The sequence below is a fragment of the Lathyrus oleraceus genome, chromosome 7 (genome assembly GCF_024323335.1).
Source record: "Lathyrus oleraceus cultivar Zhongwan6 chromosome 7, CAAS_Psat_ZW6_1.0, whole genome shotgun sequence".
In the NCBI taxonomy this organism is placed as follows: domain Eukaryota; kingdom Viridiplantae; phylum Streptophyta; class Magnoliopsida; order Fabales; family Fabaceae; genus Lathyrus; species Lathyrus oleraceus.
The window spans coordinates 34275046-34301516 of NC_066585.1; the positions used below are offsets into that span (position 1 = coordinate 34275046).

Below are 26471 nucleotides of genomic sequence, written 5' to 3' on the forward strand. Positions count from 1 at the left end.
TTGGATCATCTGAATGTATGAGGTATGATGGATGAATTTCATTATGTTTTTGCCCAAGGGTTTAATTATGCATGAATGGGTGAAACCTATGCCTTGAATGTTTAATCACATGATTTCTGAAATGTATGCCACATGGTTTGAGGTTTCTGAAACCATATTGTTATCCATGAAAAAAATGTTTATCGTGTTTCACTAACCCTTTTGTTGAGTTTTTGTGAGGGCTCACAGACTCTTGCAGAGATGGTTTGCGTGGTTTTCCCACTTTATTTGTGGGATACCCCCTGGAGGTTCATTCCGATTACCTGTACTGACTCACCTTTTCTTTGATGGCATTAGCTTGGGAGATCCCTGGGTTTCTTACTCCTTTAATTGCTGTTACTTCGGATCTTCATCCGTGTGGTACTTTTACCTATTTTCCGCATTTTATCGCTTTCTTAGCTGGAAGACCTCGATATGAGGCATTTGTTTTCTTTTGTTTATTTACTTCTGAGCCCCTTGTTGGCACATTTACTTTATACATGTTTGTTTTGTATGTGTTCGTATCCCTGTAGGTAGCGAGGTTCCTTCGTCAAGGACTGCCTTTTTGCCCTTGAGCATCCCAAACCCTAAAACCTAAAGCAACACGTTAACTCCTTCTACTACAGGCGAGTAAGTCTCCAAAGGTCGAGCATCCGGTAGATTGCGTAGTGACGTCGTTCGTCCAAAACCCACTCCATAACCCCATAGTTAGCCGAACTACGGCTTGCTCTGATTCTCATTCCAGATGAGATACGTAGGCATAAGACGCGATGTCTTAGCGAGCACACATCCCCCCAACCCATAGGTCAGCCGAGCTACGAAGACTCTGATTCTCATATTCAGATGAGATACGTATGCAGTGGATGCGACATCCGCGCGAGTCATTTTCATTTAACCCTTTCTTTTTTTTGGTAAACAGCACAAGATAAACTCACACCCTTTAGACAAGAACTACAAAAGTGGATCCCGTAGAGTACTACGAATGCGTAGGGGTGCTAATACCTTCCCTTCGCATAACCGACTCCCGAACCCAAGATTTGGTTGCGAGACCCCGTCTTGTCCTTTCCCTTTTCAGGTTTACTTCGAGCGTTTCCTTTCCCTCCTTTGGGATGAATAACGCACGGTGGCGACTCTTCTGTCATTTTCTTTCGCCGGTTATTTTTTCGCACACTGAATTTTTCAGGTTGCTACAGCTGGCGACTCTGCTGGGGACACTAAGAAGTTGACCTCTTGCTGGTCCATCTTCCCTAAGCGAGTCCCTCCTAGCTTGTGTGATTTCTTGTTTATTGGGTGTTCATGCTTTTGTACCTTTATTTGCTTACCTGCTTGCATGCATCTGTTGTATCTGTTGGATCTGTTTGTTTGTTTGTTGGGATGGGGTGTTCTATGAGAGATAAGCCCATTACCCAGGCTTGAGTGTACACACAGGTTTTAGAGTGGATAATCATGAGGCTTGCGTGGCGTGTTGCTACGTTAAGTCGTTCGTGAAGAACCACACCCAGACGGGGTTTCTTCTGGATATATTATGTCTTACGGGTGTTCCGTAACGGCAGGATGTTCCTCTAGAAATCGTCGACTCTGGTGACCATTTCCCGAGAACTCAGTCGAAGCCTCTCCTCCGATACGTGATTATGTTAGCTCTGGTGGGCGCATTCTCGCTGCTCAATCCGAGGATCCCGAGACTGGGAACTTACTATTAGGATGTCCTGTTGAGGGGAGTCAATGGAGGTCTTTTGTCCCGTAATAATACCAAACCTTCAGTGGTAAACGTATTATTCGCGACTGAAGGGCTGAAGCTGACGAACTTCTGTTCTTAGAACCTACCAGTGAGGGGCGGGCTAAATTCAGGAAACCTTAACCTCCAACCAACCCGGTTTTCTGGAGCATAGTTTTGGTCTTGTATTATATTCCTCAGTGAATTTCTCTCCAGGCAGTACAACCTGACAGATGTTCAAGCGGATCCATCAATTCTGATTGACATGCCTTTGCATTGCATAACATCATCTGCATCTTTGCATCCAACATCTCATGCTTATTCATTTGCAGGGTATTCCCTTTCAAAACGGGGGTGCCTTAAAACTGAACAAGCAGTGCATCGCATACCATGCATATTAACCCTTGTCTGTTTTGCAGGTGTCACCGCAGTGTCTAATGTTTGTTCCCTGTATCAGGCAGTTATTGGTCCCAAGCGAGTCCACAGGTACCCGACAAAGGAAAATCGTCCACATCTAGCGATGGACCAAGTACAGAAAGAGCTGGCTGATATGCGTGAAAGGATGGATCAGTTCATGACATTGATGACTGGTATGGCAGAAGGCCAGGAAAAGCTGAGGGAATTGGTTGAGCAACCGAGACCCGATCCGGAGGTGGAGATACCAAATGCTGAGGGAAACCCTGGTAACCCTGGGAACGCTGATAACCCTGTGAACACTGGTAACGCGGGTAACACAAATGCTGATGGAAACCCGGGTAATGTTGGCAACACAGGGAATGTTGAAAATGGTACTGGCGGAAGGTACAACGTGAATCAAGGAATTCAGATTAACGGGCGCCCCGTTACTGAAGATTATCAGTATGATCAATTTTCTTTGCACGACGAGGCCCTCGAGACCACTCGCCGTATGGATGAGCTTGCTGAGAAGCTCAAATCTTTGGAGTCTCAAAATTCCTTAGGCTTTGATGTCACAAATCTTGGTCTGGTTCAGGGAGTAAGGATTCCTCACAAGTTCAAACCCCCTACTTTTGATAAATACAACGGGGCTTCTTGCCCACGCACTCATCTCCAATCTTATCTGGGAAGGTTGGGAGCTCACACGGAAGATGAAAAGCTGTGGATGTACTATTTTGAAGACAGTCTATCTGGAGCTTCTCGTGAATGGTATTCTCATTTGTCTCGTACTACCATCAAGAGCTGGAAAGACTTGGCAGAGGCTTTTGTCAAGCAATATCAATACAACTTGGACATGGCTCCAAATCGGACCTTGTTGCAAGGTATGTCTCAGAATGCCAAGGAAACCTTTAGAGAGTATGCTCAGCGTTGGAGACAGATTGCTGCGTCCGTCCAACCCCCTATGTCTGAAAGGGAGATGGCGGACATGTTCATGAACACTCTTCAAGGCAATTATATTGAGAGATTGGTTGCTTGCCCGTCAATCAGCTTTGCAGAGATAGTGATTGCTGGAGAAAGAATCGAGAGTCTGTTGAAGATGGGCCGAATTCAAGACAACAGTGCTTCCAACTCATCAGGTCCCAAGAGACCGTTTGCTGGTAACGGTCAGCGAAGAAAGGAAGGCGAGGCAAACGTTGTGTATGCCGGCAGAGGCAGGGGTAGAGCACGCCCTAATTATTATCAAGATCAAGTGGCCGTAGTCACTATTCCAACACCTGTTCCTCAACCGCAATATCATCCGCAACAACAACCCAGGTACAACAATCAACAACCAGGAGGTAATCCGGGTCAGCAGAGACACTATCAACAACGTCCAAGGCAGACGAACCGGGTCATCGAGTCAATCCCAATGCCTTATTCAGTATTACTTCCCAAGCTGATTGACATGAATCTGGTTACGTTGAGAACTCTGGCCCCACCAATCGATCCCAATAATTTACCTAGAGGTTATGATGTCAACGCCAGATGTGCTTTTCACTCCAACGCACATGGCCATACTACAAATAATTGCAAGGCTCTCCAGTTAAAGGTACAAGATTTGAGAGATGCCCAGGCTATCAATTTTGCTCTGGTGCCTAATGTTATCCATAACCCGATGCCGGCTCACGGCGGGCAGAGGATTAATGCTGTTGATAGTGGGGAAACTTTGAATTTGGTTTCTGATGTGACTAAGGTGAAGACTTCGCTATCGGTGGTTAAAGACCGACTTCTGAAAGGACAGATTTTCCCGGGCTGTGGGGAAGAATGCAGAAATTGTCAAGCTGCCGAAAACGGATGTGACAGTTTGAGAAGGGGTATTCAGCAACTGATAGATGAAGGTTGTCTTCAGTTCGATCAGGCCCGTCCAGTGAAGAATGATGTATCGATGGTGACATTTTATTTCACTCCTGAAGAAATATATGTTCCCGAGAGACTCACTCCGACAACAATATATTTCCCAGAAAGTACAGAACCAGCAGCGGTGAACATCGAAAGTTCAGCACCAGCTGCAATTTACTCTGACAGCCCTCAACCGACTTTGGTTGGTCCGATCACCATCACAATACCAGGACCCGTTCCGTATGAGAAAGACAGTGTTATCCCGTGGCACTATGGGGCTGATATCTACTGCCAGGGGCAGAAAGTTAACGAAGAAGACATTGACATTGGTAGCTCCGCTGTAGACAATATTGGAGGGGTTGGTGGCTTCACTCGCAGTGGACGCCTATTTGCACCATCAATATTACGCGCGAATACTGAAGCCGAGGCAGCTGCCAAGGCTAAAGGGAAACAGATGGCCGCCGAAGAGGTTACTACTGAGGAAGATCCTCCTAAGACCGCATTCGAGAAGGAAGTGGATGAGTTTATGAGGATTATCAAGAAAAGTGACTACAAGGTAGTCAACCAGCTAAATCAGACACCCTCAAAGATCTCCATTCTCTCATTATTACTGTGCTCTGAGGCGCACAGAGCAGCCTTGTTGAAAGTACTGAATATGGCCTATGTTCCATCGGAGATAACTGTTAACCAACTGGAGTCGGTAGTTTCCAATGTAAATGCTAGCCGGGGGCTAGGTCTCACCGATAATGACCTGACATCTGAGGGCAGGAATCACAACAAAGCCTTGCATATCACAATGGAGTGCAAAGGGGTGATGCTTTCCCATGTTTTGGTTTATACAGGCTCTTCTCTGAATGTTCTTCCAAAGAAAGCCTTAATAAAGTTGGATTGCGATGACACCATCCTGAGGCCAAGTAACTTAGTTGTGAGGGCTTTTGATGGCTCTAAGAGAGTTGTCTTTGGCGAAGTTGAGTTGCCAGTTAAGATTGGACCGCAGGTGTTCAAGAGCACCTTTTATGTGATGGATATCCAGCCTGCCTACAGCTGTCTGCTAGGTCGGCCTTGGATTCATGTTGCCGATGTTGTTACTTCTACCCTCCACCAGAAGCTCAAATATGAACTAGAAGGTCAGGTCGTCACTGTCTGTGGTGAAGAGGATATTTTTGTTAGCCACCTGTCTACATTTAAGTATGTAGAGATGGACGGCGAGATGCACGAGATGCTGTGTCAGGGCTTCGAAGCCATAAACATCACTGAGGTCGCGCCCAAAGTTGTCTTTTCACCTGAGTTTGAGAAGGTCGGGACTTCTATCTCTTCATACAAGCAAGCTGTCGAAGTGGTTAAAGCTGGTAATGCCCAAGGCTGGGGCAAATTTGTGGAGTCAGTCATCAAAGAAGACAAGTTTGGATTGGGGTATGCTCCGGGATCTCAGAAGAATGAAACCGGTACTCTCTCCAGCGGGGGTTTGGTTTCTCCCCACATCGTCAATACTGCAGATGAAGACAAGGCTGACAGCGACTGTGACTTAGATAGCTGGATTCGCCCGTGTGTCCCGGGAGAAAAGCTCGACAATTGGTCGTCTGAAAAAACCGTCTGGGTTACTCTACTGAAAGAGTGATTTTTATTGTTTTCCTTTATTACATGCATAATAAAGTCTTACACTTTGCCCAAGGTGTAACGGCTCATTTGTAGGGCCATCCATTTAGTTACATTTCGCAATTATTTTTATCATCAATAAAGGACGGCTTTTGCAAACAATTTTGTGTTCTCTTTCTTTCAGTTTTTTTTTACTTTTACAAAAAAAAATGGCAATGTTTCTTTTTTCGTTTTTTCTTTCTTTCCAAAAAAAAATCTCTCATTCTAAGGTAAAGCATGATCCTCCATCATGCAGAGCGGACCACCCGAATCTCACTACTAACGACACTGCTATGGCCAAGTATGACTTCGACAATCCTATCTATTAAGCCGAACAAGGGGTTGAGGAAGATTGTGAATTGCCTGAAGGGTTAGCCAGATTGTTGAAACAGGAGGACCGAGCTATTACACCTTATCAGGAGGTGATTGAGACCGTCAACATCAGTACCGCAGACGACAAGAAAGAGATCAAGATCGGGGCAAGTCTATAGGCCGAGAGGAAAGACCGTTGATCATGTACTTGATTGTGTTAGAAAGGTCAATGGGTTGTGTACTCGGTCAGCATGACGAGTCAGGTCGAAAAGAGCATGCAATATACTACCTTAGCAAAAGTTTACCGACTGTGAACAAAGATACTCATTGCTCGAGAAAACTTGCCGCGCTTTGGCATGGGCTGCTCGCCGACTAAGACAGTATATGTTGACTCACACGACTCTATTGATATCAAAAATGGATCCAGTCAAGTATATTTTTGAAAAGCCAGCACTTACCGGAAGGGTTACTAGGTGACAGATGATACTGACAGAGTATGACATCCAATACACTTCACAAAAAGCCATCAAAGGAAGTGTCTTGTCAGACTATCTTGCCGAGCAACCGATTGATGATTACCAACCTATGAGGTTTGACTTTCCTGATGAGGACATCATGTTTCTCAAATCGAAAGATTGAGAGGAACCACTCCCGGAGGAGGGGCCTGACCCGGAATCCAAATGGGTTATTATGTTTGATGGGGCGGTCCACGTCAATGGTCGCGGAGTTGGTGTAGTTTTGATCACATTGGAAGGGGGTTCATATGCCATTTGGTGCCAGAATAACTTTTCCCTGCACCAACAATGAAGCCGAATACGAAGCTTGTATCCTAAGACTTGAGGAAGCCGTCAATATACAGATTAAAACCCTGGATGTATACGGGGATTCAGCTTTGGTCATCAATCAAACCAACGGGAAATGGTATACACCTCAGCCTCATCTGGCTCCTTACAGAGACTACACGAAAAGATTGTTGACTTTCTTTTGAAGAAAACCAATTTGCTGATGCTTTGTTTACCTTGTCTTCGACGATTAAGGTGCTATGCTGGAACTACGTACCCAGAATTGACGTATCTCGGTCAAAGACGAATGAAGAAAGCATTTGGTCAGAAAGTGCGCCCTCGGGGGTATCAAGTCGGTGAATTGGTACTCAAAAGATTTCTTCCTCCCAACACAGATCACAGGGGCAAATGGACACCGAACTATGAGGGTTCGTACGTGGTTAAAAGGATTTTCTATGGCGGAGCTTTGATGCTAACAACCATGGATGGCGAAGGATTCCCGTCCCCTATTAACTCATACGCAGTAAAAAAAAATACTTCGCATAAAATAGACCCACTGGACGATAAAAAGAATAGTCCAGGCAAAAAAAGGGCATCCCGACGAACAAAAAAAAAAGAATAAAGAGGTTCGGGCAAAAATTAGGGATATAAAAAAATGTACACCCGGTGAATCGAAAACCCGAAAGGGCGGCTCAGGCAAAAAAGGGTATCCCGGTGGATTGAAAACCCAAAAGGGAGGTCCACGCAAAAGTTAGGGAATAAGCGAATGACTGCAACCTGAGTTCACCTGTGTTATATCACCGTTTCATTCAATCCGACAATCTTCGAAGGTAAAAGATCGACTAATCATCCACTTCAGAAAGCAAGATGAGCAGAGCGTCTTGAGGTCATACGAGCCATAGCAGAGTCGAAACTCAGTGGGACCCCGTTTCCACATTGCCATTAGGATAGTTTCTCTTGTTCAATTTATAGCGATCACCTCTTTCCAGGGATCAGCTTCCTGATACCCTCGCCTATTCCTGGCACAAACTTTCTCCCCAGTAAGAGTCGAATAATTCAGTTAAAGAGCCTCTTTATTTTTCATTTATCAGTTTGTTTGCAAAAATGTCCGAATTTTTGATAAAACATATTGCATATGAACATAATGGTAGCTTTTGCAGATGATTTGCACAGGAAAACATTTAAAATTGCTTTGAATGTGCTTAATCCCGGACGGTGAATTCAAACCGAGTAATTCCCCCGAGGCATACGTGTATTTTTGGTTGCAGGTCACAGGAACCGGATGCCAAGTCATGAATCCTCATCCCCAAGCGGTTGACAAAGTCTCTCCTCAGCAGAGCATGTTCCCCAGCAGAGTTGACAGTATCCAGACTATATATCCCCAGCGGAGTTGACAGTGTTAGATTGTATCCTCCTAGCAACAGCGGAGTGGTTGCATAACCAACAGATGAGAGGGTGGTGTTCCCAGTGTTCATCTCATTCCCCAGCAGATTATTTTTAACAGATTTGTTAACCCCAGCTTGAGGGCGATTAGCAAGTTCATATCCCCAGCAAAGGTCGTTTCCTACGACATTTCCCCAGGAAGTGTTTTCCCCAAAGACTCTCCTCACAGAGCCTCGCCGAACAAAGTTTCCATAGTTGATACTCCCCCCGCAAAGTCAACTTTTCAAGCAGCCAATTTATTTTTGGGGTCTCATTGGTCCCGGCAGACGGATCATTCCCCACAGAGCATTCAAGGATTGATACAGCGATTTGTTCCCTACCGGAGTTTGCTTCCCCAAGCAGATTTCTTTTTACACCATGCATAACATTTGCATTTGCATGCATATCATATCAAGCATACACATAAGCTGATAAACAGGTTCTTCCAAGCAGACTGAAGAATTACTTTACGACCAAGGTCATGAGATCCAGCCAGAGGATCAAGCGTGAGTGATCCAGCCTGAGGGTCATTTCGAAGATTCAGCTTGAGAAACGTTTTCCAGTGATCCGGCCTGAGGTTCATTTCGAAGATTCAGCCTGAGAATCGTTTTCCAGCGATCCAGCCTGAGGGTCATCTCGAAGATTCAGCCTGAGAATCGTTTTCCAGTGATCCAGCCTGAGGGTCATTTCGAAGATTCAGCTTGAGAATCGTGTTCCAGTGATCCAGCCTGAGGGTCATTTCGAATATTCAGCCTGAGAATCGTGTTCCAGTGATCCAGCCTGAGGGTCATTTCGAAGATTCAGCCTGAGAATCGTGTCCCAAGAGTCAGCCTAAGGCTCAATTTGAAGATTCCCCAATGAAGTCGCCTACAAGCTTTATTTCCCCAGCAAGCCCAAGTCTAATTGAGGAGTCGTTACAACATGTTCTAGCCCGAAGAATATGTACGAAGCCCAAAAGTGGAATATTCTCGAAGCTGCATATCTAATATGAAGGTTGGGTGAAGATTTCAAAAGAGGGTCAACCAGCGCATGCCTCAGATGCGGGATCCTAATGATGGAATTTATCATCAAAATAATCCAAATCTAGCCAGAAGATCGAAGTAGATTCAGCCAGAGAATTGAAACAAAGAAGATCTAGCCAGAACATCGAAAATCGCAACAATTCAGATCTAGCCAGAAGATCGAAGTAGATTCAGCCAGAGGATCAAAGGAAATAAGGAGATCTAGCCAGAAGATCGAAGAAGATCTAGCCAGAAGATCAAAATCGTATCCAGCCCGAGGATCAAAATTAATATCCAACCAGAGGACTAAATTGAGTATAGGTTCAGCCAGAGGATCGACACTCCAAATTAAGCCAGAAGACTGATTCAGATCCATCCAGAGGATCGGAAGAAAAATAAACAGCGCGGTGTATTTCCGCATTTTTGTGGTGTTCTCGGAGCGCAAATTTTCGGTCTGTCTTTGGTATTCAATCACAGCTCACCCCGTTTGTCTGATAAGCTGTTCGCTTTCATCCTACTCGGGTTAGCTGATGATTGAATATGGGCAGCTGTAACACCCCCAAAATTTGCCCTCCTCATTCATGCATTCATTTAGCATTTCATATTGCATTTCATCATGTCAATCAGAATTAGATCCAAGAAACTTTATTTAAAAAAAAAAAAAACGAAAAAAAAAAACGAAAAAAAAATGAAAAAAAGAAAAAAGAAAAAAAAGAAAAAAAGAAAAAATAAATAAAATATATATATAATAGAAAAAACTTGGACTTGGACCTCTCTCATTTGAGCCCACAAAGCCATGAAAATCAGGTTATAAAAGAGGGAGATCAGACAGAAAAAGGAAGAGAAGCAAAATACTCTGAGGTTTCCTTGAAACAAAACCCTTGACAAAACCTGACAGAGAACTCAGAGCAACCCCCAGGCAGCTCTGAAAAAATTCAATCTGACTCACACACTTTCATCTCAAGCAAACCCTAACATTGATTTGCAAATCCAGCCGTGCCATTTGATTTCAACCGGTCTCTCCCATCAGGTTTGCCTCATTCCCATAATTTTATGCTCTTAATTTGGATCATCTGAATGTATGAGGTATGATGGATGAATTTCATTATGTTTTTGCCCACGGGTTTAATTATGCATGAATGGGTGAAACCTATGCCTTGAATGTTTAATCACATGATTTCTGAAATGTATGCCACAGAGTTTGAGGTTTCTGAAACCATACTGTTATCCATGAAAAAAATGCTTATCGTGTTTCACTAACCCTTTTGTTGAGTTTTTGTGAGGGCTCACAGACTCTTGCAGAGATGGTTTGCGTGGTTTTCCCGCTTTATTTGTGGGATACCCCCTGGAGGTTCATTCCGATTACCTGTACTGACTCACATTTTCTTTGATGGCATTAGCTTGGGAGATCCCTGGGTTTCTTACTCCTTTAATTGTTGTTACTTCGGATCTTCATCCGTGTGGTACTTTTACCTCTTTTCCGCATTTTATCGCTTTCTTAGCTGGAAGACCTCGATAGGAGGCATTTGTTTTCTTTTGTTTATTTACTTCTGAGCCCCTTGTTGGCACATTTACTTTATACATGTTTATTTTGTATGTGTTCGTATCCTTGTAGGTAGCGCGGTTCCTTCGTCAAGGACTGCCTTTTTGCCCTTGAGCATCCCAAACCCTAAAACCCAAAGCAACACGTTAACTCCTTCTACTACAGGCGAGTAAGTCTCCAAAGGTCGAGCATCCGGTAGATTGCGTAGTGACGTCGTTCATCCAAAACCCACTCCATAACCCCATAGTTAGCCGAACTACGACTTACTCTGATTCTCATTCCAGATGAGATACGTAGGCATAAGACGCGATGTCTTAGCGAGCACACATCCCCCCAACCCATAGGTCAGCCGAGCTACGAAGACTCTGATTCTCATATTCAGATGAGATACGTATGCAGTGGATGCGACATCCGCGCGAGTCATTTTCATTTAACCCTTTTTTTTTGTAAACAACACAAGATAAACTCACACCCTTTAGACAAGAACTACAAAAGTGGATCCCGTAGAGTACTACAGATGCGTAGGGGTGCTAATACCTTCCCTTCGCATAACCGACTCCCGAACCCAAGATTTGGTTGCGAGACCCCGTCTTGTCCTTTCCCTTTTCAGGTTTACTTCGAGCGTTTCCTTTCCCTCCTTTGGGATGAATAACGCACGGTGGCGACTCTTCTGTCATTTTCTTTCGTCGGTTGTTTTTTCGCGCACTGAATTTTTCAGGTTGCTACTCGGCTGAATCTATGAAGCAAAGATTTATGCAAAAACCCCCAAATCTTAAAGGACAAAACCCAAAGATTTTATTCAAGAAAAACCCACTCAAAGCCTCAACCCAAACTAAGATACGCAATCCTATTTGGAAGTTATCACCACAACAATGCACTATAATTAACAAAAAGTGTTATGTCTAGCTGTTGAAACATGTAATGAAGAATGAAGATGAAGATGAACTTTAGTGTATATCTTTCACTTTTCTTGTTTACTCTTGAAAAAGAAACTCTAGAATATATATATGATGCATAGACCAAGTAAAAAATACAGCAGAATATTTTTGCAAAAATACACAGCAGAAAAATGAGTAAAAACAGTGACCACTTGACCTATTCACACTGGGCACTCGATCTGTTCAGACTCGCAACAGAACAACTCAAATAAAACAGGCGTAGAGTCGACTCAAATAGGATATGAGTCGACTCAAACAAATTTTTCCAGAATTGAGTCGACATATGACTCGACCTGTTCAGACCCGTAACAATATGATTCAAATGAAATAGGTTATGAATCGATGCAACAGGTGGATTAGTCGACTCATCTTGTTTTTCCAAGAATGAGTTGACCTATGACTCGACCTGATCAGACCCGTGAGTTACACAAAATATGATATGCATGAATGAGTCGACCGCTCCAAGGCATGAGTCGACTCAAAGTTCTTAATTGGTCAAAAATGAGTTTTTGAGATGTATTTTGATCAATCCAAACCATTATTTTATGGACTTAAGGTACCAACAATGATCAAGTATATTATTGACATATATGAGATCTATATGCATAGGCACATTAAATTTATACTTTGAGCATGTTAGAGGATGAATAAACTCTACGATATGATGACACCGTCCAAAGTACACAATATGAGCTACTAAAAGGTTTGACATCATTAAAACAAGGACTAAGAACCTTTGCCCTCATAATTGCAACACAAGTTTTGTCTGACGTAAATGCTGGAAATGTCTCCATAATTGCAACAGTCCTCGGTACGTATGTTTTAAGTGCCCATGAAAACCATGACAATTCTTTGTATGAATCCTCCCAGTTGTCGAATACCTGTTAAATAACCTTTGTCCTTGCAGTCCATGCTTTGTTGTAAGAGGGAGTATAATTATATCGTGTGACAATATGAGATATTATTATACTCTCCTTAACTGATGGGTCTCTGTTAACAAGCGGCGAAATGCCTTGACATATCAACTCAGCGCTTAATTTTCAGTGACCATGTACAATATTAGTGGCAATGCAACTGTGAGGTGGGTCTATAGAATTTATCTCCCAAGTATCGCTTCTCTTCCTATGAGACGCAATCAACTGAAACTTACAAAGAATGTTAGGACATTCAATGACATACCTTATCGAATCAATGTGTTTCACGGTGAAATCAACAGAGTTATCCATGTGAAATTTTTTGATAGCTCGCACACATTCTTCTTTAGTGTGGGACGTGCCTCTCACTTTTAACTCACCCTCTGACTGTCGATACGGGTTGTAAAAAACATTGTCGGATGTGTCATCGTCATGCAAGTCCATGTTAGTCATATGTTGAGGTGGATTATATACATGACTTTGAGGTAATGGCGTTGGATGGTCGTCATCTTCAATGTTGTTGTTCTACATTTTCTGGATGTGTTGTTTTTCTCCAAGCATGGGGTTGGTCCAGACTACCGTCCCTAGCGCCCGTCAACCACAACCCGTTCACAAACAGACAAACCTACGACCCTAACATGCCAAACACCCAAAAACAATACCAAGAGCATACCCCGTATCACCGCCAACAAGTAGATCATCATCAAGACACCCAACATCGCCATGCACCCAACACATCACCCTACCATAGCCGCCTTAGCCAAAACACTCAGCGATCATTTAACACCAACCGTCCCTCCTCCTTCTATAGCCAAGAAGCCCAAACATCACAAAACCAAAATATGCAACAGCCATATGGCTACCAAACACCACAATAATCATTTCAACCTTTCCTTGACGCATCATTCACACCAATGTCGCCCTTCAATCGTCTTGGTCGCCCTCCAATAACTCAAACAAAACCCAACTACTCTGGCATGGGTCACGAACTTAGCTATGGTGGTAGCGCTTCATTGCATACACAAGATTACGCGGATTTGTCTGAATATCTTAGGCAATCTCCTATAGGTGGTGGTGATGTTCCTGGGCCCTCAAATCCTCAAACATCCGGGGTGAATCATCAACGTGGGTTAGGGTCACACGTTCGGGTAGCTAGGGATGTGGTACCGGAGGTTGGTTAGGTCATCGGTCAACGACATTAGTCTTTTTTGTTATTGTATGTAAACGCATATTAATATTAATATCAATTGGTTAGATTTCGACTTTTATCTAAAATGTACATTATTTTTTAAAAATAATTACACAACACACACAGGTGTCAGACCAATTGACGTCTCTTTTCAAACTAAACACACAGACGCCCATTGGATTGACAGCACTAGGTACATAAGCCAATTCAATTGGCGCCACCTCTTTAACTTAGAGAGCAGACACCAATTCATTTGACGCTACCTCTTCAAAATTGGGTAGTTTAGGAATTTATCTGAAAGTAGGTTATTTTGGATTATTTTTTTTGAAAAAGTGGTTATTTGAATAAAAAATTCTAAATGACGAGTGATTTAATTAATGTGCTTTTATATAAAAAAAAAAGATAGAAATTATAATTGCATCGACTAATCAAAAAAATATGATAAAAAAAAAAAATAGAATTCTAAGAGATATATTCAAATCTCTCAAATTCTTCTTTTAGAATCCGAGTATTTTCTCGAACGCAATTGGAAAGATTAATCCCTTACCATAATAAATAACAAAGCTCATTTTCAAATTTTGTAACATTATTGTATATTTAAAATTGAATTCGAACTCAGAAGTTCTAATAAAATTGAGAGGAATCTTTACGATCTCATGTAAATACTCTTAATAAACCTTTCAACATCCATTTCACTAGAATTAAAATACTTTTATTTTTTTATATTTATTATGCAGAATTTAAGCTTTCTCAAACAAAAATATAAAATTGAATGCAACCATCAATCCACAATAATATACGAGCTTAAACCTTCACTTTCAGCCACCAATTTCGTACTGTTATGTTGGCTCATTACATCAACCAAAACAGTAAAATTAGTTAGTTCTTAGTCAATTCAATTGTCAATTATTTTGGCCATTCTATGGAAAAGTTTCCACCGTTTGATAATTACTCCAATTTTGGAACCTTTATTCAACACATCTTCCATTGTTTCTTATGCCATATGTTGAATGGGGATTAAAATAGAGATGTAGTTATAAAACTCACATGTCATGTCATTAATATCACACATTATTTGAGGCTTGTGAGAGTGATTTTCAAGTTAAATCAAACTTGTCACTTGCTTATACTATAGAGTACTTGCTATTTGCTACTTTTAATATCCATTTCCCTATGTTCAAGCCATACATTTGATACTCCTCCACTCATATTCATTTTTTTTTTAATGTAATGTATATATCTTAAAAAATTGTTTATATTAATTTTTAGGCAATAAAAAATAAGATATGTATTTATTTTATTTTAACAAGTAATAAAAATTAAATTTTTAATATTTTTTAAATTCATTAAATAATTAATATATTTGATTTATTAGTAGTTAGATACATTGATTATTAAAAAGTATTTTTTTTTAATAATAAAAATTAAAAAAAGATTAATTAGTGAATTTTTTAGAATTATATCTCATGGCATCGAATTCCAAATAAAAAAAATATTTTTTTTAAAAAGTCAATCATTTAAAAAATTTATATATTGAATACACATTTTAAATTTTTTTTTTTTTAGTTTTAAAGAATACCTCAAGATATTTATTAACATTTCCCAATTAGATACATTAAAATATAATAAATATATAAATTTTATTGAAATAAGTTTAAGAAAATTTGTATTATATTCTAAAGTGGAAATAATTTATTTTTTATTTTTAAAATATAGATTTATAATGAGAAGGAGAGAGTAATATAATATTTATATAAAAGTATTTTTTTTTAATATTTATTCAACTTTAGTGAGTTCCTAGAAGGGCTCTAAATTCATTGCTTAATCAATAACTAGTAGTAATTATTATAACCCTTTTCATTTAATTTTGGGATTAGCGAAAGGATTTGTTTCTACACAATCACACATAAACTGTCTCCTCGAGTACCTTTAATTTAACTTAAAGTTTATTTATTTATTTTTAAATTACTAATAAATTATTAAATTAGTTTCTATTTATATTCTGTTTTTCAATCATTGTACATAAACTGTTGAGAAGAAAAAAACATTGAAACATTATCAAATTTCTGTTTCTTCTTCACATATTCAACATCCTCAGTTTCGGTTTGTCATTATTCCCTTCTAATGTCTCTCTATAGTTGCTTTCATTCTTGTGTTATTTGTCTCTGCTTTAACGGCAACATTGTTTGAGTTTGATTAAAGTGTCTTGAACTTTGTGTCCATGTCTATTTCTATTTGTTTTTTATCTTTGTACTTTTTTTTGAATCTTTGTTTTTTTCTTCTGGGTAGTTGATTTAGTGTTTCAGATGGGTTCTAGAGATTGATTTTTGGTGTAAAGTTTGAAACTTGAGATGAATAGACAAAAGGGTCATTGTTATTATGATGAGGATATGAGTTCTTGTTCTAAGGTTGTTGTTGTTGCGGTGAAAGCTTCTAAAGATATTTCAAGAACTGCTTTGGTTTGGGCTTTGACTCATGTTGTTCAACCTGGGGATTGCATTAAGCTTTTGGTCATCATTCCTGCAATTTCATCAAGTATTCTTCACTCTCTCTTTTTCTCTTTGAATTCAATTTTGTGTTTACAGTTTCACATGCTTTTGATTACTTTGAGGAAACAGAAAATTTGAAAATGAGGTAGAAAATGTAGAATGGGGATGGTTGAAGTTGATTGAGATCTGAATGATTTTGAAGGTTTATGATTGATTATATGATCTGTGTATTTTATAGGGAAGAAGGTATGGGGAATTTCAAGATTTACGAGTGATTGTGCTACGAGTAATTGGACGTCGCGACTAGGAACTGTTTCGGATCAGAAAGAAGTTATTACAAATTCATGTTCTCAGTTAGTGCTTCAACTCCATGATTTTTATGATCCGGAGAAGGTTCGCATGATAATTTCCTCATTTGTGTTTCTTTGCATTTTGATTTGCTATTCGGCTTTTGGAAGTAACATTTATCGAATGTTTGCACAGATAAAGATCAGAGTGAAGATTCTTTCGGGTTCGTTGTGCGGTGCGGTGGCTGCTGAAGCCAAGAGAGTTCAGTCAAGCTGGGTTATATTGGACAGGTATTAAGATTAGTTTGTGTTTTTCGACATTCTCTCTTAGAGGTTGTGTTCTTGTTTAATGCATTTGTAACGTGACACGAACGGTCATTCTTGCGCTGTTGTAGAAAATTGAAAGGTGAACAGAAACACTGCATGGATGAGTTGCATTGCAATATTGTAATTATGAAGCATTCTCACCCGAAGATTCTGCGTTTGAATTTGAATAGTTCGCCTAAGAAGGAACTCGTAAGAGATTTTTCACTGTCACTACAGCCGAATGCGTATAGAAATTTGAAAGACAATTTTGAACATTCAGATATAATCAAAGGTCCAGCAGTTACTCCTGCTAGTAGTCCTGAACAAGGGTCGCCACCATTGACTGTAACTGATATCGGAACAGCGTCGATATCGAGCTCAGATCCTGGAACATCGCCGTTTTTTCACTCTGACAATTATGAAAGACGAAGGAGATGTTTTCCCTTTGTCGTTCACGAGGGACTGGCAAACCTCGAGGATATTGAATCTGATTCGGAGAGTGAAAAGCTAAGTTCATCGTCAAAAAGTTCGTCTTTTCAGCCGTGGATTTCAAATGTAATTTGTGTAGGTGGCGAGTTCTCGAAACCCGAGGACAATGTTCAAAGATGTAGTGATAGTAAGGCTTTGGTTTCTACCTATGAAGCTTTGCTTCATAAACTCACAATTTTGGATCAAGATCCTATCTTTGGATTGCCTACTTGTAAAATTGATGTGAACTTAAGCAAAAGTGTTCGAGAAGTGATTTCACTCGCCAGAAATGCACCTCACGGTCCTCCTCCGCTGTGCTCTATTTGTCAGCACAAAGCACCTGTATTTGGGAATCCTCCAAGGTGGTTTACATTTGCAGAATTACAACTTGCCACGGGTGGTTTTTCGCAAGCAAACTTTTTGGCCGAAGGTGGTTTTGGTTCGGTACACCGCGGTGTCTTACCTGACGGACAAGTTGTTGCTGTTAAGCAGTATAAATTAGCAAGTACTCAAGGAGACAAAGAGTTTTGCTCAGAAGTAGAGGTCTTAAGCTGCGCACAACACCGCAATGTTGTGATGCTAATTGGGTTCTGTGTCGAGGATGGAAGAAGATTGCTAGTTTATGAGTATATCTGCAACGGATCGCTGGATTCTCATCTCTACGGTAAATTCCCTTCAATCCTAAATAATTTAAAACGACATTCATAACAGTAATTGGAGATTCGCAGGACAAATATGTTTAAGGGATCATTTGGATTTGCAGGACGGATGAAGAATGTGCTTGATTGGTCTGCACGCCAAAAAATTGCGGTTGGAGCAGCTCGTGGTTTGAGATATCTTCATGAGGAATGTAGAGTTGGTTGCATTGTACACCGCGATTTGCGGCCTAACAATATTCTCCTCACTCACGATTTTGAAGCATTAGTACGTCTTATTCGATTATGTACATTATTCGCTTCGAATTCTATTCGCAGCCATTGCTGATAAATGATTGTTTATCGATATATGTCATAACTAACTGCTAATTATGGAATTTAGGTAGGAGATTTTGGACTTGCTAGGTGGCAGCCAGACGGAGATATGGGTGTAGAAACCAGGGTGATAGGAACATTCGGGTAATGCTAGACGAAAGCTAATTTTGTTCTTCATCTCATTTTGTTACGAATAGTTGTAGAATGCGATGATGATAGTTATCTTGTTATTCGATAGGTATTTGGCACCAGAATATGCTCAAAGTGGTCAAATCACTGAAAAAGCGGACGTGTATTCATTTGGGATAGTATTACTAGAGCTCGTGACAGGTCGGAAAGCGGTGGATATCGGTCGACCGAGGGGCCAGCAATGCCTTAGCGAATGGGTAAGATTTACGTAACGAGCATAGCAAACCACTTTCTTACGAAACAGGCATTGATCCACTTAAAACTATTCATTCATCATTTTCTGTGGTTCAAATATTTGTATAGGCACGACCATTGCTTGAAGAACAAGCAATTGATAAACTTGTAGACCCGAGCATAGGTAACTGCTATGTTGATCAAGAGGTTTATCGCATGATGCAATGTTCGTCTATGTGTATCCGACGAGATCCTCATTTAAGACCTCGAGTGTCTCAGGTTAGAAAATTAGTTACATGTTTATGATTCTGTGTATTATCTTCGACTCGGTATCTCATTAAAATCATAAATCAAAACATGAATGTAATGTAAACATTGGTATTTGATTGATTAGTAGTCCATCCATTATTTTGATAGGTGCTGAAGATGCTGGAAGGTGACATTGTCATGTGATTGATTGCTGATCACTTTTCCATTTCCCGAGTTTATCGGACCACAGCAGAAAACAAAGGACAATCAGATTCAGAGACAGTGCAGACTGCATAGGGAGGTTGAGGTTCTTCTTTTTAATAGGTGGAGAGAGAGAGATATATTAAAGCTTGTTGCATATTCTTGTTTTTACTTGTAAGTTTTTGGTTTTAGTGCTGTAAATAATAACCTGAGAGAGGAGAGGAACAAATTATTAGTATTGTTTAGGTGATTGTACAGAACAATATTCCAGTTTTGATGTATCTCATCCAAGTGTAATGAAAAACAATTAATTTCTATCATATTAGAATCAAATTTCTGTAGTAATGTTTATCTAATATAATGTTTCTATTCAATTTGTTTATCTCAGGATCTTTTTAATAGATTTTTCTAGGTACTTGACTTCTTTTCATCTGATCTACTCTCTTTAAAACGGAATCTATAAAAAAATTCTCTACATGCCCAAACAAGTTAAGTTTATTTTTCATCATCTTTTATATTATAAGTGATACCCCAACACTCTAACATTGTCATTTTTAATCTTATCCGGTCTAATCCTACTAAACATCCAACACAACATTCTAATCTTTGATACATTTTATTCTTGTGTTGAATTTTAACGGTCAAACATTCTATTTTGTAGAACATTACAAGTGTTACCGCTATATGATTTTTTTTTTCTTTAGCTTAAGCAATATTTTTGTGTCACATAAAATCTATTAGAGACTCTCCTCCATTTTAACCACTCAGTTGAATTAGATGGTTTATATTCCCTTCTATTTCTTAATTATTTTGTATTACGAATCCAATATATTTAAATTATGTGACTTGTAGGATGATATTGTTTCCACCTTTCACATCTAGATTAGAAACATTAGAGTAGTGGAGGAAGCATGTGAAAGTTTAGTATGCAATATGTGCAATAGGTTGAGGGACAATCACAATAGGTGTTGGGGGAGGGGAGATAGATGTAGTAGGATAAGAGCTAGGGGCATTAAAGTGAGGCACAATATGTATATTGTATGATATATAAGTGTGATATTAATTAGGGAGATGACAAGGCCAAGAAAATAACTGAGGATAAGAAAATGATTGCTCATTGAAAATGACATGTTTGGAGATGTATAATCTGCAATGGTACAAGACATTTGTAGCCTTTGTGAGAACTAGAATAACGCTAAAAGATACACTCTTGAGACCGAAACTGAGTTTTGTTCTAGTTGTAGGGTCTAAGTAAAGGGAAACATGGACAACCAAAGCCTTTGAGGAACTCATAGTTAGGTGTTGTGCCAAAGAGTTTAGTATAAATTAACTTTGAACTTGAAAGAGGATGTAGGAAGTATGTTTATAAGGTAGCATTAGTGCCAAAGGCATCATCCCAACATTTGAAAGCTCATGATTATGATTAAAAATGACATGAACGACTAGAATAATTTATTATTTATTATTATTTTTTATAGAATTAATTAATAATTAATCATTCTATCATTTTTATTAAATTTTTTTAAATATTAAAAGAAAATGTTGGACGTTAGCCCAATTCATCACCCATCACTTAAGTATTCCAATTATAAGTTAATGATAGGAAATTTTTACATAAATAATCCACTTTTTCAAGAAAATTTCCAAAATACCCCTGGTTTCAAAAAAATTCTCAAACTATCTCACTTTTAGGAGGAGTCGCCAATTGAATTGGAGACTCCTCTTAAAAATTGAATGGAGGCGCCAGTTAGATTGGCTAGGGCAGGTGCCCTAGCCAATCCAATTGGCGCCCCTGTGTAGGGCTTAAGAGGAGACGCCAATTCAATTGGAGACTCCTCCTAAAATATAATTTTTTTGGTAAATGGTATACGTGATAGATAAATTTGATATAAGACCAATTGATATTAATAAAATTTGCCGTTTACACAAAGAAACCTAATGGTGATGACCGGGATCACCTAACCGACCTCCGGTCCCACATCCTCTAGCTACCCTAACCCGTGGCCCTAATCCACGTTGATGATTCAGTACCAGTGTTTGAGCATCTGAGGGGCCAGGAGCGTCACTACCAACTACAGGAGAAGGTCTGTTGAGGTAGTCAGACAAGTCGGCATAGTCTTCAGTATGCATCGATGGTGTATCGCCGTAGCTGAGCTCATGACCCATGCCAGAGAAGTTGGAATGTGGTTGACTCATTGATGGGCGACCGGGACGGTTGAAGGGAGACATGGGTGTGAACGATGCGTCGAGGAAAGGTTGGAAAGGTTGTTGGGGTGTTTGGTAGAGATAGGGTTGTTGGATGTTTTGGTTTTGTGAGGTTTGGGCTTCTTGGCTACGGTAGGAGGAGGGGCAGTTGGTGTTGAATGATCGTTGGGTGTTCTGGCTTAGGCGACTTTGGTAGGGTGATGGGGTGGGTACGAAGCGATGTTGAGTCTCAGGTTGATGGTCAATTTGTTGGTGGTGGTATGGGGTATGCCCTTGGTATTGGGGTTGGGTGTATGAAATGTTTTGGTTGTATGTTTGTGTGTTGGTTGAACGGAACGTTTGACGAACAAGGGGTTGTGTGTATCCGGTCTGACACTGTTGTTAGGGGTTTGATGTTGAGGTGTCAGGTGTGTAAGTCATCTGGCATGGATCGTACAAGTACATATCCTCGGCGATGAACTAAAAACCAACCGATCTGTACCAAGCCATATAAGTACGACTTGGTTTTTCTTCAGTTGGCATGACTGTGTCAGTTAACACATGGTCATGACGGTGCTTCCATTTGCGACACTCTGATCTTGCGAAGCTTTGCCATGGATTGAAGTTCCATTGGTCATTAACTTTACGCAGATGTCATTCTCCTAGGCTAGCTGGGGGATCTGGGATATTTTGGGGCATACCAAACTGCAGCTTCACACGATCACTGTTGTGCATCTCCATAGTTGTGAACCGTATTATCGGTGTGCATGCAGTCCATACGGCCGCGTCTTCAGCGTTGACTTGATGGTCATGATCCAAATTAAGGTATGAACGCCAAATAAACTGAAATGTAAAAGAAGATTGGATTATAGTCAAGGTAGAAGAAGTTAACAAAATATAACGAAATAATTAAGTTATTTTCCTTACGTCTGTCGGTCGAAGGTGATCCAACAGGTTGCGATACTGAGTAATACAGTGTCTTGGACATTTGTTGTAACTCATACCATGTGTAGACCATCTACACGAAAAAGTCAAAAAATATTAGTTAGAGGTAATAATCTTTAAAGAAGTAAGTAAAGATATAGCAATTTAAACAACTTACTTTTGTGCATACAAAAATGTGAAAGGGTTGTTGTCGGGTGCTAGGGACGGTAGTCTTGACCGACCCCATGCTTGTAGCAAAACATCACATCTAGAAAATGTAGATGTGTCTTTGTGTGAGTTTTTGCACAAGGAGCTATAGAGATAGGCTAGACAAGCAGATCCCCAACTGTAACGTCTTATTCTATCTACATGTCTAAGTAAAGGTAAATACATAATATGTATGCTAGAACCACTATCTTCGAGAAATAAAAACGAGCCAATTAACATCATAATGTAACACCTAGTTTTTATTTTTCGAGCATCTTCGGTAGAATGCTCATCTAAGTATAAACTATTATAGTATGACTTAAGGCATGAAAGTAGTATATCTTGACCTCTTGTGTTATCATCTAACAAATCAGTCTCCAAGAGATCCATGCAAATTGAATTCGCATAGTTGGTGTTACCATTAACAGCCTTACCTTCAATGGGTAGTCCCAAAAGCATGTAGACGTCTTCTAACGTCACGGTACACTCACCGGTTGGGAACCAAAATGTGTGTGTCTCTGGTCTCCATCTTTCGCATAAAGCTAGAATGAATTTGTTATCTACGGACCAAGACAAAATCTTGCTTATATGACCAAAACCGGCGAGTTCAACATAAGGTTGAATCATCGGGTCCATATGGACATATTCGTGGACCCGAGTTCGGAACCTTGATACATCGTATAAAAGAAAGAACAAAAAACTTAACTAAGTTGGTATGTTAAAATAAAAGGGGGTTGGTGAAGATGAAAGATAAAAAGTTAACAAAAGAAAAAACTTACATATGTTGCGATGTTTGCAACCGTTCCTCTATGTAATTTGCCCATTGTGAGGATAGACATTTTGTCGGGGGTTGGTGTAGATGAAACTAAAAGAAGTTGTTGTAGATGAAATTGTAGAAGAAGTATTGTATAAGAAGTAGTGAGAGTGATGGTGTGAAAGAAGTGTTGATGGAGTGGATGTATTTATAGGCAAATGGATGAGAGCATGAAAAGTTGTGCTTGCATGGTGTCTCCACTTGAATTGGCGACCATGTACAACCTTTAAGAAGGGTCGCCATTCAAATTGGCGCCTCCATAGGGACATGCATGCAAGATCTAGGTATGATTGCTTGGTTTCGAGGTCTGAATGCATGCTTTGACAAGGTGTCTCCACTTGAATTGGCGCCCATGTGCAAGGAATGAGTGGGGGCGCCAATTCATTTGGAGTGTGTGTCTGCATGTCTGACACGTGGTTGTCCTCTCTCTTGCATGCTGAACATGTCACTTCTTAGTAGCCTGCATGGTTGACACATCATTTCGGAGTAGCTTGCATGTGCGACACGCCACTTCGAAGTAGCTTGCATGTGCGACACGTCACTTCGAACTAGCTAGCATGTGAGACACTTCACTCCTCTATTTAAGTGTCTTACTATCAACATCCAAGACACTTCACTCACATTCATCTGCAGTAAGAAAATAGTTTTCATCTGCACAATGTCATCTTCATCATTATACAGTGTCAACGTTCACTGCAACGGTGAAACATACGAGTCTGAGCTATATGGTTTTTGTTTTTGAAACACCGATACCATTAGACTCACGATCAAGAGAAATGCAACCTTCTTGCATTTGAAAAAAAGAATACAATCCTGTATAGGATCGGGTATTGTGTCAAATATCACATATCAAAATCCAATATTTTTTTAGAATAGCCAATGCAAGTATTTCCCCCTTAAGGTACGAGACGATGAAGATGTTGAATACATGTTTGTTAATCATGAACATTCAGGCTGCAACTGTATTGAGTTGTACATTACTCTTCAACCATGTATACCATCTCAATAGTCTTAACTAACCAGTCAGGATGAATCTGGTGAATTTGATCCACAATGGTCAGATGACGTCAACCCAGAAGCAGAAGTAGAAGTGGATGTCCTTGATGTAGAAGAAGAGGATACTGAGATACAGGTTGATCACATGCTGAACAACGACGATGAAGATGATGATCAACCACCACCAATACCTCTTAGTCATGTCTACAACCCGCCTCAACATATGACAAATATGGATCTGCACGACGATGAAACATCCAACAGTGTTTTCTATAATCCGTATCCGAGATCAGAAGGCGAATTAAAGGTGGGAGACAAGTTTCGTACCAAAGAAGAATGTGTTATGGCTATCAAAAAATTCCACATGAACAACTCTGCTGATTTTACAGTGAAACGCACCGATTCTAGAAGGTATGTTATCGAATGTCGTAACATGCTTTGTAAGTTTCGTTTGGCTGCGTCTTACAAGAAGAAAAACGACTCTTGGGAGATTGCTTCAATAGACCCACCTCACAATTGCATTGCAACTAACGTTGAATAAGATCACGGTAAACTAAGCGCAACATTGATATGTCAAGACATTCTGCCGTTGGTTAATAAAGACCCATCAGTAAAGGTGAGTATAATTATATCCCATATCAGAACAACATATAATTATACTCAATCTTACAAGAAAGCCTGGATTGCGAGGACAAGGGTTGTTGAACAAATTTTCGGCAACTGGGAGGATTCATACAAGGAATTGCCACGGTTTTTATGGGCACTAAAAACATATGTCCCAAGAAATGTGGCAATTATGGAGACATTGCCATCGATGATGCCAGACGGAACCTGTGCTACAGGTAATAGAATCTTTCATCGTCTCTTTTAGGCATTTGACCCGTGCATCAAAGGTTTCGCATTCTGCAAACCTATTATTCAAATTGATGGCACTTGGTTATACGGAAAATACAAGGGTACTTTGCTCATGGCGGTTGCACAAGACGGCAACAACAATGTCTTTCCCATTGCCTTTGCTCTTGTTGAAGGTGAAACGGCTGGTGGATGGGGTTTCTTTCTTCGACATCTCAGAACGCATGTGGCTCCACAAGCCAATCTCTGTTTGATTTCTGATAGACATGCTGCCATTGAGAGTGCCTACAATAACCATGACAACGGATGACATGATCCTCCTTCTACCCATGTCTATTGCATCAGACACATTTCACAAAACTTCATGCGAGCTATAAAAGATAAGAATCTTCGCAAGAAGGTGGTGAATGCTGGGTATGCTCTAACTTAACCGTCATTTAAATATTATCGTGATGAAATTAGACTGTCTAATGAAGACGCAGGAAGATGGCTAAATAACATACCAGTAGAGCAGTGGACAAGGACATTTGACGGAGGTTGTCGATGGGGCCACATGACAACAAACCTTGTGGAATGCATGAACGGGGTATTCAAAGGAATTCAAAAACTGTCGATAACCGCCTTGGTAAGATCAACCTATTATAGGTTGGCTTCTACGTTCGCAACCAGAGGTGAAAGATGGAGTGCGGTGTTAATGTTCGGGCAAGTATTCAGTGAGTGTTGCATGAAGGTCATGAAAGAGGAGAGCATCAAAGCTAGCACACACGCTGTAACAGTCTTTGACCGTCATAGGCAAAATTTCAGCGCCCAGGAAACAATGGACCACAATGAGGGGAAACCAAATTTAGCCTACGCTGTTAGACTAAACAGAAGTTGGTGCGATTGTGGAAAATTCCAGGCCTTCCACATACCTTGCTCCCATCTCATTGCAGCATGCGCTTATACTCGTCAAGAAGCTTACAGCCATTTATCTGATGTGTACAAGGCCGACACCATCATGAATGTATATAATCAAAGCTTCTCGGTACTACCAATGGAGGATTACTGGCCTCCATATGAAGGTGATATTGTTTGGCACAATGACGAGATGCGTAGAAAGAAAAAAGGAAGGCCAAACAGCACACGTATCAGAACAGAGATGGATTACACAAATAAAATGATAAGATTATGTAGTATCTGTCATCAACTAGGACACAACAAGAACAACTGTCCCAATCGAGGAGCATCATCTAAGTCTTAAGCTTTTTGTAACATTGTATTTCTGTAACCTTCAATCATTATATATCATTAAGTTTTTGTTACAACGAGGTTCACAACAAACATCAGTACAAAATAAGCTATCTGAAAACAGAAATATTTCTAACTGATTACAACAATCAAATTGATGTCGTCTCGACCGAACATCATTTCCCTAACAT

At 40.2% G+C, this 26471-nt stretch overlaps 1 protein-coding gene across 2 annotated transcripts; it reads left to right on the plus strand.

Moving 5' to 3' along the window:
- Positions 1 to 15614: 15614 nt before the first annotated feature.
- Positions 15615 to 19396, plus strand: LOC127106176 (inactive protein kinase SELMODRAFT_444075). Of its 2 annotated transcripts, none has more exons than XM_051043464.1 (10): positions 15615 to 15845; positions 16032 to 16277; positions 16470 to 16624; positions 16715 to 16809; positions 16914 to 17956; positions 18056 to 18216; positions 18331 to 18407; positions 18502 to 18649; positions 18756 to 18905; positions 19044 to 19396. In XM_051043464.1, exons 2-10 carry the CDS (start codon positions 16094 to 16096, stop codon positions 19077 to 19079), a joined length of 2049 nt encoding a protein of 682 aa, XP_050899421.1. In that variant the 5' UTR covers positions 15615 to 15845; positions 16032 to 16093; the 3' UTR covers positions 19080 to 19396. The 2 variants fall into 2 exon arrangements, with proteins under 2 accessions (XP_050899421.1, XP_050899420.1); XM_051043463.1 differs by having other exon boundaries at positions 16041 to 16277.
- The last annotated feature ends 7075 nt before the right edge of the window (positions 19397 to 26471 follow it).

Excerpts from the sequence above, each read along its gene's own strand:
- LOC127106176 (XM_051043464.1), top strand. The coding sequence starts at position 16,094 with ATGAATAGACAAAAGGGTCATTGTTATTATGATGAGGATATGAGTTCT. Across the intron at positions 16,625-16,714 it reads ATTTTTATGATCCGGAGAAG|ATAAAGATCAGAGTGAAGAT; the intron begins GTTCGCATGATA and ends ATGTTTGCACAG. Across the intron at positions 18,906-19,043 it reads TAAGACCTCGAGTGTCTCAG|GTGCTGAAGATGCTGGAAGG; the intron begins GTTAGAAAATTA and ends TTATTTTGATAG.